Here is an 18,702-nt window from a genome sequence, read left to right on the forward strand (position 1 = left end):
TGCTCATGCCCCTGATGGGAATCAACTTGGGACCCTTCAGTCCGAAGCCCAAGGCTCTATCCACTGAGCAAACCAGCTAGGGCAATTAGCTGATTGTTGACAAGGATATCAGTGCAATCCAGTAAAGAAACAACTAGCTTTTATTTATTTTAATTTTTTCAATGAAACCTACATTCAGTATTATTTCATATTGGTTTCAGGTGCACACATAGTGGTTCGACAGTCATATGCTTTACAGACTGTTCCCCCTGATATTACAGTTACTTCACGTCCCAATGACTTGTAACTACCCATCTGTTCTTCTCAATCCCTAATGGCCTTTTCAATATGTCAGCTAGAAATTCAGCCTGCAAAGGTAGCTGGAGGCTGTAAATAGGAAAGGGCAAAAAGAACAAGTCAAGCAAAAAGGTGACTTTGTGGCAGGCAAACAGCTGGGAAAGCCGCGGCCGCTAAAGAACAAACGGGAACGTTGGACTTCCTTGAAGCAGGAGCGGCTGCTCATCAGAAGGTGGGAGTGGAGGCCGCTGCAGGCCGGCGCACCTGCAGCCGGTTGTCTCCGACGCCGTTAAATGCGGCGCAGCCTGCGGAGGAGACAGGAGCCTGGCCGCGGGCTCAGCCAGAGGAGATGGAGATGCAGTTGCCTGAGGTGCCCATGGTGCACATCTTCTCCTTCCTGGACGCCGCCAGCTTGCTGCGGGCGGGCCAGGTGAGCAAGGTGAGTGCTCCCGTCTCCCCCCTCCCCGCCCCCTCCGCGGCTCTGTCTGAAGTGACCACACTGAGACCCCTCCCCTTGCTCCCTTGGCTCCCCCAGCATCACACAAACGGCCTTCCTTCGTTCCTCAACTTGACCTTGTTCAGGCTGGCATGCCTGTCCGTGGTTGAGTCTCTTGGCCACTTTGAGTGCCAATTAGCGAAAGAACAGAGCGGCACATGGAGTGTTGGGGGCGGGGAGGGTTAGCATCCTTCACTCTGACGTTGTCATGAAAATGACAACGGGATGCACGGGAATCCTTGTGCTGACGGGTGATTCTCGAAGCCCCGTGTCCAGCCCAGGAAGTCCCTCCGAACTTCCCAGGGGGACCCTGTCCGGCAGTGACTGCCTCTGCTGCCACCACGTCCCATGGGCCCCACCCGGGCAGCCCTGAGAGCTGGAAGGTGGCTCATTCCCCCTCCTCCCGTGGGCCTCGCTCCCAGGACAAATGGTAGCGAAGGAGGGGCCAACGTTTGGGTACCAACTGACTGCTTCCCTCCCCTTCTCTCTCTCAAGTACTGGAAGAGAATAGCGGATGAGGAGCGCCTTTGGAGGTGCGGGCAGGGGCGGAGGGCAGGAGAGGGCAGGAGAGGGCGGAGGGCAGGAGAGGGCGGAGGGCAGGAGAGGGCGGAGGGCGGGAGAGGGCGGAGGGCGGGAGAGGGCGGAGGGCGGGAGAGGGCGGAGGGCGGGAGAGGGCGGAGGGCGGGAGAGGGCGGAGGGCGGGAGAGGGCGGAGGGCGGAGGGCGGAGGGCGGAGGGCAGGGGAGGGGTGCAGACAGGTGTCCCTGGGGTTTGAGCGGAGGCTGGGGGACGGCAGGTGGGTGGGTGATGAGAGGCCCTAGAGGAGGCCGCAGCGGGTCAAGGTGGCTCCGGTGGGGCTCAGGGGCCCGGCCACCTGACGGGCTGTGACTCTTTCAGAAAGCTGTGCCAGAGGAGGTGGAGAATCTCCTGGGGGGGCCTGCAGGTGCCCTCGTGGAAGCAGCTCTTCCTCACCCACAGCAGGCGCGAGCGCTGCATGATGCGGGCCCGGCGGCAGGACTTTGCCTACAAGGAGTCCACGGACAGCCTCGGTAGGAGCGTGGGCAATGCAGGTCACGTGTTGGAGGAAGGGCACCGGTTTTGGTGTGTGCGCATGCGCTCATTCAGCGAAGAGGCAGGGAATGAAGATGTAACGGGACTGGGCTGCTGTGATGACAAGCTCTGGCCCCGCTTCCAGCCCTGTCCCCTATGGCCTCTGCTGCTCGGAGAGGCCAGAGCGATCTTTGCGCAACACAAACCTGAGCCCGGGACGCCCTTGTCCCAGAGGCTTCCCAGCCCGCCTAGAACGCAAATTTTAAAGGCAAAGGAAACATTTATTTTTATTGATTTCAGAGAGGAAGGAAGAGGAAGAGAGAGAGATAGAAACTTCAATGATGAGAGTCATTGATCAGCTGCCTCCTGCATGCCCCCCACGGGGTATCAAGCCTGCAACCTGGGCATGTACCCTTGACTGGGACTGAACCCAGGACCCTTCAGTCTGCAGGCCAATGCTCTATCCACTGAGCCAAACCAGCCAGGGCTAAAGGAAAAGGAAACATTTAAATAATAGTTCAAATGCTCACTTTATTTTTTGGTACCTCTTTTAAAATTCAGAACAGTTCTCTGATGCAGTAGTATTTAAAAAATATTTTAAAATTAATTTCAGAGAGGAAGGGAGAGGGAGAGAGAGAAAAAAAATCTATGATGAGAATCATTGATCAGCTGCTTCCTGCTCCCCACGATGGGGATCGAGCCCCCACCCTTGGCATGTGCCCTTGACTGGGAATCAAACTGTAATCTCCTGGTTCATAGGCCGATGCTCAAACACTGAGCCACGTCATCCGGGCATCTGATAGAGTGATTTTTATCCCCATTTCATATCTGTGGAAACTGAGATTAACCAGGAGAAACAAATCGACCAACCTCTTCCCAGTGGTCCGGTTTGAATGAATCTGGAGCCCAATTTCCATCCTATCCTTCACTAAGGTTGCAAACAACTCAAAATTATTGTTCCAGCCCTAACTGGTTTGGCTTAGTGGATAGAGCATCGGCCTGCGAACTGAAGGGTCCCAGGTTCCATTCCAGTCAAGGGCATGTACCTGGGTTGCAGGCACATCCCCAGTGTGTGCTGGAGGCAGCTGATCGATGTGTCTCTCTCATCGATGTTTCTAACTCTCTCTCCCTCTCCCTTCCTCTCTGTAAAAAAAAAAAAATCAATAAAATATATGTTTTAAAAAATGATTATTCCAGAATTCTCTATTCAATTGGATCCTTCCTCAAGAATCTGGCGGCCAAGTGTTGTCTGTGTTGCCTTCCAGGACTCTTGAAGCCTGTGGCGTATTTCTCAGGAAGTGACCCCTCCATGGGTGATCAGAAGCCAATCGTTTGCGCGGTGTCTTCCAAGTGCATGCTCTGCGCCTGGGACGTGCAGGAGGTGAGTGGCATCGAGCCCACAGGTAACGCCTACCCATGGCCACCCTGTCCCGCAGGCGGAGCCAGTGCCGGGAAGAAGATGCTGCTCCATTGGTAGCAGCACCAGTTTCCAGTGAGGTCTTCTAACTGGTATCCTGCCACCTTTTCATGTAGCACAGTGGTCGGCAAACTCATTAGTCAACAGAGCCAAATAGCAACAGTACAACCATTGACATTTCTTTGGAGAGCCACATTTTTTACACTTAAACTTCTTCTAACGCCACTTCTTCAACATAGACTCACCCAGGCCATGGTATTTTGTGGAAGAGCCACACTCAAGGGGCCAAAGAGCTGCAGGTGGCTCGCGAGCCACAGTTTGCCAACCACTGATTTAGACTATAGCATGTAGAGAATTCACTTTTTAATTTTTTTATCCTCACCCAAAGATATTTTTCTCATTGATTTTTTTAAAGAGGGTGTGGGAGGGAAGAGGAGAGAGAAAGAGGGAAATATCGATGTGAGAGAGACAGATCAATTGTTTGCCCCCTGCAAGGCCTCCGACCAGGGCCCAGGCCAGGGAGGAGCCTGCAACCGAGGTACGTGCCCTGAACCAGAATCGAACCCGGGACCCTTCAGTCTGCAGGCCAATACTCTATCCACTGAGCCAAACCTGGTAGGGCTTCATAATTCCTTTTTTATGTTCACCAGCCCTCAAAGAGTGGAGATGTGTAGCAGAATTTTCTGAATTCTATTCCCAGACAAAAATACACCTGCTTTGGAGGAAGCTTCCACATAGGCACTGCAGGAGGCATGCCCGCACGTGTGCAGAGCCCCCGCACGCAGACGGCATCACTCTCGTTCCCAGGGCCTCATGATCTGGTGCAGCCCCGCCCAGCCATCCGGCATCAAGTGCCTGGCCACCCTGCCGGAGAGGTCGCTTGCGTTCACGGGGGATGCACTGGGAACCATCAAAGTGTGGAACTGTCAGGATGAGGACCCTCTGGCGACGCTCACCTTGCCCTCAAGCTGCACTTCCATGGAGGTCTTCCTCACGGATGATGACAGCCCGGTCCTAATGGTGAGTGAGCCCCGCGTCTGGAGGGGCCATGGCGCCCACAGCGCCCGCTACCTTGGCAGGTCTTGGGCCCCAGGATGGCCACCTCTCAACCTGCCCTCTTCTCTTTTTTTTTTTTTTTTTTTTTTTTTTTTTAATGTATTTTATTGATTTTTACAGAAAGGAAGGGAAAGAGATAGAAACATCAATGAGAGAGAAACTTCAATCAGCTGCCTCCTGGGGATGTGCCCGCAACCAAGGTACATGTCCTTGACCAGAATTAAAACCGGGACCCTTCAGTCCACAGGCTGACACTCTGTCCACTGAGCCAAACTGGTCTTGGCTGAGCATGTTTTCATATGCCTCTTGGCCTTCCTTATGTCTTCTTTCAAAAAGTGTCTATTAAGGTCCGTTGCCCATTTTTTGATTGGGTTGTTTATCTTCTTTTGTTAAGTTGTATGACTGCCCTCTTGTTTTTTAAAAAAAATATTTTTATTGATTTCAGAGAGGAAGGGAGAGGGAGAAAGGTAGACACGTCAATGATGAGAGAGAATCATGGATCAGCTGCCTCCTGCATGCCCCACACTAGGGATAGAGCCCACAAGCTGGGCATGTGCCCTGACTGGGGATCAAACCATGACCTCTTGGTTCATAGGTCAATGTTAACTGCTGAGCCACACTGGTCGGGCCTTTTTATGTTGTTGTTTATCTTCACCTGAGGATATTTTTCCATTTTTAGAGAGAGTGAGAAGGAAACATCGATGTGAGAAAGACACATCAATTGGTTGCTGCCTGCATGTGCCCCAGCCAGGGCCAGGGAACCTGCAACGGAAGTACATGCCTTTGACCAGAATTGAACCCAGGAGCTTTCAGTCCTCAAGTTGATGCTCTATCCACTGAGCCACACCAGCTAGGGCTCAACCTGCCTTCTTGAAGCATCTCTATCATCACATCCTCTGAGAGTCACAATACATCACTAAATAGTGGCCATAGCAACCTGCATGCTATCTTGGCCTTTGTTATGCCTCAGGTACACTTCCTCAGTAATTCTTCTAAAAGGAAAACACCAACCTTCTTGAATTATTTTCTATCTAGTTTCTTCTTTCAAGTGTGTCTTATTGTAGAGGACATGAACTTGGACAGGGATGTCATGTAGGGAGAGACGTGGGTTCAGGGAGACATGGGGGAAAAGGAAGAGTGTTGATGTGCAAATAAGTCACTAGCCTGGAGTGCTTCAGGGCTTAGAACATTCTATTCCTTGGGATCATCCCAGTGACCTTGTGGGGCAGCTCATCAGAGGAGTTCATCTCCACTCTGTGATTGAAGAAATGGTGGCCCTGTCCTAGCTGGTGTGGCTCAAAGGATAGAGCACCAGCCTTTGGACTAGAGGTTTTGATTCTGGTCAAGGGCACATGCCTCGTTGCTGGCTCCATCCCCAGTGTAGGGCATGCAGGAGGCAGCCAATCCATGATTCTCTCTCATCATTGATGTTTCTCTCTCTCTCACTCTTCCTTCCTCTCTGAAATCAACAAAAATACAGTTAAAAAAAGAAAGAAAGAAACTGTGGCACCTCCCCCTACCTGCCAGGCTGCCTCCCGTTTGCCCTAGGGCTTCACATCCCCTTCCATTGACATGGTGGTGGGCGGTGCTTTGGTTTCAGATCGGTGACTCTGAAGGGGACATCCACACACTGACGGTGCCCGAGTTACAGAGTGTTTCTTGCGTGAATGCGTTTGAGTGCCCTGTGTTCTGTCTGTACTGCTCTCCCAACAAGAAGTGGATCTTTGCCTCTGGGACCCACGAGTTCATATTGCCAAAGGTAGGGGTTTCCCCGGGTGTCCCAGCCTTGGGAGGAGGGGGTCCGGGTTAGGAGGCTGGAGGCAGGAAGCATCAGCCAGCAGGCAGAGCTCAGCGAGGACCGGTCGGACCGCCCCTCCTCTGAAAGCCACAGAACATGTGGCCTCCATCCCTAGAGCCTAGAAACACTGCCCTGGGGAGCGACAGCATCCATTTGCAGAGACAAATGTCTGTGAGTGAACATTGGTGCATGGGCCTGGGCCAGCCGGAGAGATGGGAGAGGGCGAGAGAGAGACCAAGAAGTAGGATCTGGATGGCTTTGGCCGTCCTTCTGTGCTGCTTAGCTGCCTCGGCTGGACAGCCCAGAAGGAAAGAGCAGCGCACCAGCCTCTGAATGTCACTGTGAGAAGCTGTATGTGAACAGGCCTTGTTTTTATTTTATTTTTCAATCCTCACCCGAGGATATTTTTCCATTGATTTTTAGGGAGAGAGGAAGAGGGAGGGAGGGGCAGAGAGAAGCATCGATGTGAGAGACACATGGATTGGATGCCTCCTGCTCGAGCCCCCACCAGGGCCCAGGCCAGGGAGGAGCCCACAACCGAGGTCCATGCCCTTGACCGGAATGGAACCTGGGACCCTTCAGTCCAAAGGCCAATGCTCTATCCACTGAGCCACACCAACCAGGGTGAACAGGTCCTTTTACATGGCGCTTGTGCCTGGGCACCAGAGGGTAAGGAACTCGGGGAGGCAGCAGCACAGGCTGATCAGCCCTTGACAAATCCTCAAGAAGGGAGATCCTACTCGGCCAGCTTCAACCTGACTGGGGGTTGGGGGTCCGGTGTGGCCGCATTGGAACGCAAGGGAAGCTTAGGGGACTCTCTGTGTGTGACCATGACAACAGGATAGGAAGACAGTGAGTGACAAGCAATGACTATGCAACGCTTCCTGAGACTCAGAATAAAGCTTTGGAGGATTTTTAAAAAATTGATTTCAGAGAGGAAGGGAGGGGGGGAGAGAGAAACATCAATGATGAGAGAGAATCATGGATCAGCTGCCTCCTGCACGTCCCCCTACTGGGGATGGAGCCCCCAGCCTTGGTATGTGCCCTTGACCAGAATCAAACTCGGAACCCTTCAGTCCACAGGCTGACGCTCTATCCACTGAAGCACACCGGCCGGGGCCCCAGTGGGAAATCTGTAAGGAGGACTTCCTGGTGTTGCTCCCCCTTCTCCTGACTACACGTGCACTGGTCTCTCCACAGGTGTTTTTCACGGACAGCTTACTGAGACCACCCTTCGGCACGAACGCTCTGTTCGTCACTTTCCTGATGACATTTTGCACCCAAGTCTCCTGGGCCCTGAAGCGCGCAAACAGGCTGACAGTCATGTTACGAAAAGAATTTTTCGGAAGGGTAGAATTCTCCACCCTTGATATGACTGCTGAGAGCCCTGGGGGCAGCACCACCGTCAGCGGTAGGCTAAGCTGCCTTGTCTCTCCTGCCAGTCACACTCACACTCATGCTAGGCTATAGACGTCTGTACATAGGCCAACCTCAGGACAGGGCTGTGCCTGTCTGGCTGTTAAAAAACACACCACAAAACACCCACATTTTTATTGGTTTCAGAGAGGAAGGGAAGAGGAAAGACACATAGAAACATCAATGATGAGAGAGAATCATGGATCAGCTGCCTCCTGCATGCCCCCTACTGGGGATCCAGGCTGGGCATGTACCCTGCCTGGGAATCGAACTGTGACCTCCTGGTTCATAGGTGGATGCTCAATCCCTGAGCCAGGCCGGCTGGTGCCTGTTTGACTCTTAATGCCCATGCTTCTGACCTCCGTCCTCCTCCCCAACACCGTGCCCTTTTGGGAAAACATGCTTTGATTCCCATCATGCTTTAGGACCTAAATTCCACTGCCCCTTCTCTCTAGGCCTGAACTATCATTAATTGTGTACAGCCCTCCCTTCCCGTGTGATTGCACCGACCTCAGTCAGTGGCACACATTTTTGGGCCGCTGGCCAACCCTTCACTTTCCTCCCTGGACTGAAGTCCCCTGGAAGTAGGGAGTATATTTTTTCTTTTTTAATTTTTTTTTTATTGATTTCAGAGAGGAAGGGAGAGGGAAAGAGAGAGATAGAAACATCCATGATGAGAGAGAATCATGGATCGGCTGCCTCCTGCACGCCCCACCCTGGGGATCAAGCCTACAAATAGAGTGTGTGCCCTGATTGGGAATCAAACCATGACCACCTGGTTCCTAGGTTGACACTCAATCCTGAGCCATGCAGGCCGGACAAGAGTCTAATTTTTTGTTCAGGGTAACGACGTGGTTCTGACTACATACCCCCAAATCTGGCTGGTCATGTGTGCGTATGTTTTACATGAAAACAGGCCGTGAGATTGCAAGCTTCATCCTGGAAGATAATATAGATGCTCCGCAATGCATGGGAGCCTGTGATGGAACCACAGTTGTCTTTGATAGCGGGCCATACCTGCTTCTTGTCACCATCGATGGCTACCTGCTGCAAAAATTTCACCACCACCAGAATGTCATCTGCTCTTTATGGATGGTACGTATGACCTTCTCCTCCCAGCACTCAGGCTCCAACGTGGATGCTGGGCCACTTGCCCTGGGTCTCCTTTGCAGGACCCTGTCCACGTCCTCACCACATCCATGGATAACTACCTGCACCTGTACATGTGGGAAGAGGGAGCCTTTCACCCGCGCCTTCAGAGCTGCTGTCACCTGGAGCAGAGAAAGGATGACATGAGGCTGAACTGGTAAGCCCTGCTTTGTAACTTAAACTCTCCCTGACAATTTTCAATGTCTACATTAAACAGATTAATAAAGTGATACTAGGATAAAAAAAAAAGATTCTTTGCCTTGACCGATTTGGCTCAGTGGATAGAGTGTCAGCCTGGGAACTGAAGGGTCCCGGATTTGATTCCTGGTCAGGGCACATGCCCAGGTTGAAGGGTGGATCCCAGTTAGTGGCTGTGCAGGAGGCAGCCGATCAGTGATTCTCTCTCACCATAGGTTTTTCTATCTCTCTCTCCTTCTCCTTTCCTCTCTGAAGTCAATAAAAATATATTTAAAAATATTCTTTGGGGATATACACTGTTGCCAGATTATTATGATCTCTGAATACAGACTAATCTGGCCACTCAGTATATATATTAGCGGCCCGGTGCATGAATTTGTGCATGGGTGGGGTCTGGCCAGCCTGGCCAGGGGGAGGGGATATGGGCAGTTGGCCGGCCAGCCTGTTGGTTGAACTCCTGGTTGAGGGGACAATTTGCATATTAGCCTTTTATTATATAGGATATACACTGAGTGGCCAGGTTATTATGCATTCAGAGATCATTATAATCTGGCCACTCAATGTATATGACTAGACTCAAGCCCCCAAAGAGAATTGCTTCTTCTTGGAGTCCACATCTTTTGCAATAGATTTCAAAGGACTTTCCAAAATGGCTCTCAGTTTATGTTCCTGCAAGTGCTGTGTGAAGATTCAGCCTTGATGTCCCATCTTTACTTATAAGGTTCTTAGTTGTATTAGTTCATTAGTCATTTGAGTTGCTTCTTTCATTAACTGCCTTTATCTTTATTTTACTTATTTTTTCTAGATTGCTTGCCTTAATCTACATTGTTTTTCTTTTTTCCTTTTTAGAGAGAGTGTAAGGGAAGGAGGGAGGTGGGATGGGAGAGAGAGAGAGAGAAAGAATAAGAGAAAGAAATGTCAATATGAGACACATCATGTCTATGTGTCTCAATTTATTTAGATCTTCTTTGGTTGACTCTTGGAGGTGCTCCAATCCAGGCCAGGGATGGAACCTGCAACCCAAGTACATACCCTTGACTGGGAATCAAACCCATGACCCTTAGTGCGTGGGCTGACACTCTAACCACTGTCTGAGCAATAATTGGCATAAGTTTGCCAGGTTTACAGTTACTCAAAACCAAATCTAAAAGTAACTTCTGTGATCAAAGGGGCAGTTGATTTGAAGAGAATATTTATGTCTTTGTCAGATTCAAATTTAGTGTCGTCAACACTAGACCAACTTTCCCTTTCGTCCACTTGAGGATGTTCTTTTGTCTTTTGGCAGCGATTATCCCATAGCGATCTGTGACAACACAAGCATAGTGTGTGTGGTGTCAAAGACAGGCAGAGCCAGCTTCCTGGTGATGTATTCTTTGAACATGTGATACAGAAATGAATGCAGTTCATCTGGCATTGACTTCCTCATTATAATAAAGAGAATTCTATTTGCAAACCCAGATTGATTCTTTTAGTGATATTAAAAAAACCAGCAGTAATTTATAACGAATCAGAGGGTGGAGAAATATCCTTTGCTCATGCAATCAGGGAGAGAGTAAAATACTAAGGTAGCAGAATGTGAGTGATCACACAAACACAAAATTCCAGACAATTCCACAGAAGCATCTTTTAGGGGAAAGCATGGGTTTAAGGCTGGTTGAGGCTGGTTTAAAAAGGGAAGGAATGCCCTAATAAGTGTGGCTCAGTGGATAGAGCATCGGCCTGTGGACACAAGGGTCCCAGGTTCAATTCCGGTCAAGGGCATGTACCTTGGTTGTGGGCACATCCCCAGTAGGGGGTGTGCAGGAGGCAGTTTATCTATGCTTCTCTACCCCCCTCCCTTCCTCTCTGTAAAAAATCAATAAAAAATATTTTTAAAAAAGGGAAGGCACCTGTGTCAGGTAGTCAGTGTTCTTGCCTGTAAGGAACCAAAACAAAATCCTGTAAAACTTAAGCCAAAGGAGATGTATTAGAAAAATATAGAGGTTCATATTGAAACATAGCTAGAAGAGACTCAGGATATACATGGTAATAAAAATGCTCCAAAGGAGTGAGAAATGGAAAATACATCAAAGTCTCAATCACATGAATGTGCATATCCCCAGAGTCCTTGTAATGGATATGATAAAGAACTGCCCCCATTCTGTATCGTTAGCTCAGGATTCTGAGCTCTGGGAGCGAGTCCTATCCAATGAAGCCTAAAACACAAGGGCCTACTCTCCTCACTTTGTAGGGAGGAGAGGGTTGGAAGAAAGATGATCTGAGGGGTTATAGATAGTAATGTAATGGAAATGTAATCTCCACGGGAGATTTCTCCAAAGAGCCGTGTGGGTGTCTAAGTTAAGTGCCTACCATCCCCTCTCTGTAGAAACAAGTTTGAAGCTGTGACCAGGAGAATAGGGGAAGGAACGCCCACTGAAGGGTCTATGGAGAAGGGACCTGAGATGCATTGTAATCAGTCCCCAGTCTGATTGATTCAGAATCAAAGGACATCTATGTGGCTGGAGTCAGTGATGGGGAATAGACACAAAGACAAGGTGGAATGTCAAAGTGTCAATTCAGAAATTCGCAGGATGTAACTCAAATATTTAATACATATTAAGTTCAATGTAAGATTGTTTTGTAGCAAAGGAGAAAAAAGACCTATATTTTTTAGACCTGCTTTTTTAAGAAGTCTTTTTCATTGCTATTTAGAAAATTGATTTAAAAGTAGTCATAGAGCCCTGGCCTGTGTGGCTCTGTTTGTTGCGTGTTGTCCCGTTGCATGTTGTCCCATACACTGAAAGGTCGCCGATGCAATTCCCAGTCAGGGTGCATGCCTACTTTTTTTAAACTGCTCCATCGCTAAACAGGGTGTGTGATAGGCAGCCGATGGATGTTCCTCTCCCTCTTCCTTCCTCTTTCTAAAATAAAAGTATTCATAGTGACTGAAGAGGGCCAGTTGAGCCATTTTCTTTAAAAAAAATAGATTTTTATTGATTTCAGAGAGGAAGGGAGAGGGAGATAGAAACATCAATGATGAGAACCATGGATTGTCTGCCTCTGCACACCCCCTACTGGGGATGGAGCCTGAAACCTAGGCATGTGCCCTGATTGGGAATCAAATCGTGACCTCCTGGTTCATAGGTTGAAGCTCAACTCCTGAGCCACTTGAGCTGGGCAAGATCTGTGCGTTTTATTGAATGTATCGAATCCAAGATCAGTATTCCTCATTCTTTATATCTCTCAACCTAGTATCCCATTCCTTGCCATCTACACTCTCCTAAAACCCCTTAGTACACCTTAGTACCTGCAAATCGCAGTCATTATGACATCCTAACCCCCCTTTAATTTCCCAAAGAGGGAGGGCTGAAAACTAATATACAAAGGCACAAGGCTTTATTTAGGCAGGCAGCAGTTTCTGGAGGATTCCTAAGAATCCTGTTTAGTGTCCCAATAGAATGGCTGTGCAGGATTCAGGATAAAGTGATGTATACTGAGTGGCCAGATTATTATGATCTCTGAACACATAATAATCTGGCCACTCAGTGTGTGTGTGTGTGTGTGTGTGTGTGTGTGTGTGTGTGTGTGTGTATATATATATATATATATATATATATACACACACACACACACAATATATCATATACACTGAGTGGCCAGATTATAATGAGTTCAGAGATCATCATAATCTGGCCACTCAGTGTGTATCTTTTGAGCTGGGAAACATGAACACGTGTATCAGTACCTTGGAGTTTTATTGATTTGTCCACTATTAGCAGTACCCGATGTCTTTTCCATGGTTTGAGATAATGCAGAGGCAGCTTGGGTCAGTGTTTGAAAAATGCAGATTATACTGTTGGTGATAAATGCCAGTACAATGTTGAAGAGTAGTGAGTGCAGACATTCTTGCCTTATTCCTGATCTTAGAGGGAACATATTGTCTTTGACCCTTAATATGTTAGCTGCAGGTTTTCCATAGACGTCCTTTATTGAGTTCAGGAAGTTCTCTTCTAAGTTTGCTGAGCATTGTTATCAGGAATGAATATTAAATTGTGTAAAATGCTTTTTAAAAAATAATATTTGTATTGATTTCAGAGTAAGGGAGAGGGAGAGATAGGAACATCAATGATAGAGAATCATTGTTCCACTGCCTTCTGCATGTCCCACCCTGGGGACCAAGCCCAAAACCCGAGCATATGCCCTGACCTGGAATAGAACCATGATCTCCTGGTTCATGGATTGACAATCACTGAGCCACACCAGCCGGCTATTTCTTCCTGAACGTGCTTTGGTAGTTTGTGTGTCTGAGAAAGTTACCCATTTCATCTTCATTGTCAAAATCACTGGCATAGTCTTATGTATATAAAAGCCTAAGTGGGCAGATGCTCAATGCAGGAGCTGCCCCCTGGTGGTCAGTGCACTCCCACAGCCAACCTCCCTCGGTCCCTCCCCCAAGCTGGCTGGCCAATCTCCTGTGGTCCCTATCCTGAGCCGGCTGCACTGATTGGCCCCAATTGCTGGCCAGGCCGAGGGACCTCACCTGTGCACGAATTTGTGCACTGAGCCTCTAGTTTGTTTATAACATTCCCATTCATATATATATATATGTATGTATATATATATATATATATATATATATATATATGTATGTATGTATATATATATATATATATGTATATATATATATATATAAACATTTTTATTGATTTCAGAGAGGGAGGAGAGAAATATCAGTGATCAGAATCATTGACTGGCTGACTCCTGCATGCCCCGCCTCCCCCCACTGGGAATTGAGCCCTGGACCAGAACAAACCAGGGACCCCTCAGTCCACAGGCTGTAGCTCCATCCACTGAGCCAAACCGACTACGGCTCTCAAATCTTTTTAATATTTGTAGAATCTGTAGCAATGTCATTTCTCTCATTTTTAATATTAGTAATTTGCTCTATGCCTAGTTATATGTTTCCTATTTCTGCTATAACAAATTACTGCAAATTTAGTGGCTTAAAATAACACAAATTTATTCCCTTATAATCCTAGAAGTCAGAAGTGTAAAGTCATGGTTTAGGCAGGGCTGGATTATTCTGGATACTTTAGAGAATTAGTTTTCTGGACTTGTTTAGTTTCTAGAAGCCATCTGCATTCCTTTACTCATGCCCTCTTAGCACAACTTCAACCTCCCACTGGAAAAATAGACATCGGGATAAACCCAAAGCTCTTGTTGGCTATGACTGGGTGTATTTGTAGCTTCAGTTGTCCAACCTTTTACCTAATGATTTACTGAATCAAAGCAATCTATTAATGGAAGGAGGTGGGAGTGAGGGAGAAAGGGGGAAATACTTTTTTTAAATTTTCATTAGTGATTTCTCAAATGATCTTTGGCAAGTTCAGTTTTTAAACATAATGAAAATGTTTATGATGGCCTTGAAATCCCATATTACACAACCTCTATAACATTAATATACTCATATGACTCCAAATAGAATGAATATTGTAAAGGTGCATATTCAAGTGATGGCTGATCTAAGCCTTTTGAACTTTGTGACTGTAGACAGGATCCATTTCTCTGGTACTTTTATTTTTATTTTATTTTTAAAAATTTTATTTTATTTTTTTCCATCACCATTTATCCCTTCTGTGCCCTCTTCCATCTCCACCCACTCCCTGGTGATTTTTAAAATGATAATCCTAAGGTTTTTTCTGATCAGCTTAATGAACCCATGATTTCTGGTAGAGTCTAAGTCCTCAGAGTTCTCTTTGGCCCCTGGTATTGACACGAATCATGAATTTGTACTTCTAAACATTAAACCCCTCCTCCTTCCCTTCCCCCCACCATCTGTTTTATTTAGTAACATTCCTTAACTATAACAAGCACATATGTAAGATTTTATAGAACCCATTCACGAACATAAAAAATAACCACACTGACAGCAGTTAACAGTTTTCATAATTTAATGAAAAAGTATTGGTAAAAAGGTGACACTTGAAAAAAGACCGAGTTTATCTTGGAAAGCTGGACTACTATATAAGACAAAATGAAAAAAAAAAAAAAGAACAAAAAAGGTTAAGAGGTAATACTTCAAACAACAGCAAAATGTAGCAAATACATTTTGGGGCAATTGAAATTTACACAACTGGAGGCTCCTTCATTTGCTTAGGAAAATCCTGTAAAAATATTACAACTGTATTTCCCTGACTGAAATGATTTTAGTTAATACTCTCCCAATGGCATTATGTATGGGCTTTTGGCTGAAGCACTTTTTCAATGTTTGCTTTCCTTCCACGCTCTCATCAGTAAGAGGTATGATGAGACGCAGGCTGCTGTAAGACCTCTAACAGAAGGAGTTTGACACAGCTCCACTGTCATGTCATTGCCCGGAAAAGGTCAAATCAGCACCCATCCAGGAGAACCGAAGAAAAAAGGCGCGCAGACACCCAGTGCACAAATAGGAGAGATTCTATTCCTCCTTTGGACAATTCGTAGCTCTTTCCATTCAAACAAAAATACAGGACACCTCCCATACATGCTAGGGCATGTTCATACATGTACACAGGCACAAAAGAAACATGTTGAAGGTATGACCAAAGATTGGGCAAAATACAGAAGTTTTCAGCAAACGAAGCAAAAACAAATGCAAAGACAACCATTAACAAGGCTACGAGAACAAAGGCGGGGAGAGGACGCTGACACATTCCCTGTGTTGAGGGCCCTGCCTGCCTGCCTGCCTGGCACCTACTCCAGCAGGACTCCTTCACTGTGGAAACTCTACAGCGGCCTCTCTTGTCTGAAAATTCCCATTACACTTCCCCACACCAGAAGAAAGAGAATATTAAGTTAAGGCTAAGAAGAGAGAGCAGAGGATTAGAGTTGGCTTCACATTTTGAAAATTGTAATGTTTTCTCTTCCTTCAGATGGGAAGCAGACACGCTTATCCCCGCCCCAGATGATAGTTTGGGAACACGACATAAGCAACTTCTGAAAAATGGCTCCGGCCTTTTTGTTTAGTAAACGGATTCCGATTCCAAGTTAGTACAAAGCTAAATTATACCCATGTGTTAAACACATGCTCTCAAATTGTCTGACAATAAAAATCTGTTTCAAAATTAAAGCAGGTAAGAATACTTAACCTCTGTGCACTCTTTTATATTTTAATTATACCTCAATAAAATTTTTATAAACATTAAAGCAGGTATACAAAAACTATCAGCCAACCTTATGGAAGTCAAATTCACTTGAAAACAGTAACACAAGACCCCTGACCTGGTACAGATCCCCCAGAGATGATCTCACTGTGGGGAAGGCTCTGGGGTCTCCTGCACACACAGAATCCGAGCATCTTCCTCAGAAGTAGTACTTTTGTAAACACTATCCACAAGTTAGCTTTTCACGCTTGTTAGCTGGGTGAGATGGTTACAAGTGTGTCCCCGACAAGCAGGTGCGGGGACAGGCACTGGACACAAAGACGAGTTAGTAGTAGTGAACTGGTCAGTTAAGGTCCTCTGAAAGGAGCTCAACCATGTGCGGAGCACAGGAAGAGGGCAGTGGCTTTGACAGTATCTGAGATGTTGGTCCCTGGTCTTTCCCTGAGGGTTTTCAGATGCCAGTCGAGTTAGAAACCTCCCACAGACAGCTCTGTGAGTCCCACGCTGTGGCTTCAAAGGATAAGTGGTTTTAGTGTCTGATCATCGCCGTCTCTTGCAAACGTATTAACAACGCGAGAATTCTTAACACATATGCACATCAACGTGTTGATATAACTGGAAAGCCGCCTCCAAGTATTTACCGAATAAATACCCTGGGCCCAGCTGTTCTCAATAGTCTCTGGCAAAACAACTCTGGGGCAATCTGCAGTTCTCCTAATGTCTTATGCAAACTAGAAACTGGTTCAGAAACGATTAACTGTGGAAACGCTTTTATTCTTTCCACCCAAATGCCTTTCCAACATGTGCCAGAATCCTTGTGGTGTGTGGGGTTTCTAGGACACATGAGGCGAAGGCATGGATGGAGCTGTTCCTGGAAGTTGTGAGTCACCTGTGCGTTGAGCTGTGGGAGAAGGGGTGTGGCTTCTTCCTTTTCCCACTGCAATCCCGCTTAGCGTCGCGGGGCTGCTTCTCCCTGCCTGAGCCCTCTCTCTTGACCCTGACCTTCTCTTTATTCCCATCACCTTCTGCTTCTGAATCGCTCAGCTCCAGGTCTGGGCAGTACCCATCGTTTTCCTGATCGGGAGCCCTCTCTACGGAGCGCCGGGCCAGCAGCTTGGCCCGGGCCTGCTCCCGGGGGCTAGCACTCTTGGCGGGCTTCCTGCGGCTCTGGAGGCCGTCCACGGTCCGCACCCACCAGGTGGCGGACTCCTTAGGGGACTGGCCGAAGTGTTCCGCGAGAGGTTTCTGGAAGCTGCCCTGACTGGCCAGGTGGGGGCTGAGCGCAGCCTCCTGGCCACATGACATCTCACTGGAGCTGTCTTTCGGGGAGCTATCCCCGGACCAGCTGGTCTCCAGGCCATTGGCTTTGGCAAGCGTGGAGTGCGAGTGCTTTTCCCCATTTCCCATTAGGGACTGTCTATGCAGGGCAGCTTGGAGGACCAGGGGCTTCCCCAGTGAGTGCCCCTGGTAGGCCTCCGGAGAGGGAGCCGTCCAGGCCGGACTGGAATCCTCTGATTCGTGCGAGTGCTTTTCCCCATTTCCCATTAGGGACTGTCCATGCAGGGCAGCTTGGAGGACCAGGGGCTTCCCCAGTGAGTGCCCCTGGTAGGCCTCTGGAGAGGGAGCCGTCCAGGCCGGACTGGAATCCTCTGATTCGTGCGAGTGCTTTTCCCCATTTCCCATTAGGGACTGTCCATGCAGGGCAGCATGGAGGACCAGGGGCTTCCCCAGTGAGTGCCCCTGGTAGGCCTCCGGAGAGGAAGCCGTCCAGGCCGGACTGGGATCCTCTGATTCGCCCCTAACAAGGCCCAGACTGCTGGGGAAACAGTGGCTGCTGCTCTCTACTGCGTGCCTCGGGTGGGATTCCACTCTCATCTCTAGTGACTCCGGAGGCACTGGCGCGCTCCCCAGGCTGTGGGCAGGGGAGCTGCTGGCAGGAGAGAGGGGTCCATGATCAGTCTCTGCGGAGCTGTTTCGGCAGTCTTCCGGGGCTGATCTGGGCATTTTTAACTTTAAGGTAATTCTCGGTGGTGGGTAAAACAATGAGGATTCTAGTGCATTTTTCAAAGGAGATCCTGAGATCAAAAAGAAAGATTCATTTTAACAACGGATTCAAACAACGGTGTACATGCCCACGGCAGAGTGCATTCACATATGAATTTGTCTGACAAACACCTGACTCTGACAGGATGGACACCATGACCTTGTAGCAGGAGGGAGCTGGCCCAGAGCTGGGGGGGGGGGGGGGGGGCGGAACTCGGCAACCTCACCTGCTCTCGCCGCCTGGAAAATGGCACAGGGACTAGCGTGCTGCCTCCTCATCCCACCTGTGCCCTCTCCGTTTCTGAACAGAAGGCACTAGCGATGGCCATAAACAGGGCCCCTGTTGTCTGTCTGCATGTGTGTGCCTGTGTGTGGGCACTGCGCAGAACTTAGCATGTGCCTTAAACATTTCAGATGCCACCCTCCAGTCTCCTGGCTGTTTTGAGGCAGGTCAAACATTAACCCTCGGGAACACAGCACAGGCGTTGGTGGGTGAAGAATACATGATTGCAGGCTTTAACATGGCACCAACAGAAATGGTAATGGTGGGTCCTATGTATTGTATGTCCTGGCAGGAAAGCATCATGACATCCCTGCCAATGGCTGCAATAAGCTTAGTCTGGGGAGTGCTGGCAGTCAGTCACCGGGTTGTGCCATGTGCAGTCACATGTAGGACAGGTGTT

The 18,702-nt window shown here is 48.2% G+C and overlaps 2 protein-coding genes across 3 annotated transcripts in view; one reads left to right on the forward strand and one right to left on the reverse strand.

Annotated features, from left to right (window-relative positions):
- The first annotated feature begins 389 nt into the window (after positions 1-389).
- LOC118731706 (F-box/WD repeat-containing protein 12) lies at positions 390-8,876 on the forward strand. The gene is made up of 8 exons (XM_045570360.1): positions 390-858; positions 1,669-1,820; positions 3,087-3,202; positions 4,046-4,258; positions 5,895-6,053; positions 7,293-7,503; positions 8,425-8,603; positions 8,681-8,876. The coding sequence occupies exons 1-8, from the start codon at positions 626-628 to the stop codon at positions 8,816-8,818; spliced, it is 1,401 nt and encodes a 466-aa protein (XP_045426316.1). The 5' UTR covers positions 390-625; the 3' UTR covers positions 8,819-8,876.
- Positions 8,877-14,771: 5,895 nt separating this feature from the next.
- The window catches only part of JADE3 (jade family PHD finger 3), a 76,156-nt gene continuing 72,225 nt past the window's right edge, over positions 14,772-18,702 (reverse strand). For both annotated transcript variants that reach the window (XM_045570426.1, XM_045570427.1), the window contains one exon: positions 14,772-18,051. In XM_045570426.1, the coding sequence (XP_045426382.1) occupies positions 16,862-18,051 (1,190 nt within the window). In that variant the 3' untranslated portion in view covers positions 14,772-16,861. The remainder of the gene's footprint in view (positions 18,052-18,702) is intronic.

This window comes from Pipistrellus kuhlii, unplaced genomic scaffold (genome assembly GCF_014108245.1).
Source record: "Pipistrellus kuhlii isolate mPipKuh1 unplaced genomic scaffold, mPipKuh1.p scaffold_m20_p_32, whole genome shotgun sequence".
NCBI lineage: Eukaryota > Metazoa > Chordata > Mammalia > Chiroptera > Vespertilionidae > Pipistrellus > Pipistrellus kuhlii.

Excerpts from the sequence above, each read along its gene's own strand:
- LOC118731706 (XM_045570360.1), top strand. The coding sequence starts at position 626 with ATGGAGATGCAGTTGCCTGAGGTGCCCATGGTGCACATCTTCTCCTTC. Across the intron at positions 6,054-7,292 it reads ACGAGTTCATATTGCCAAAG|GTGTTTTTCACGGACAGCTT; the intron begins GTAGGGGTTTCC and ends GTCTCTCCACAG. Across the intron at positions 7,504-8,424 it reads GGGCAGCACCACCGTCAGCG|GCCGTGAGATTGCAAGCTTC; the intron begins GTAGGCTAAGCT and ends ACATGAAAACAG.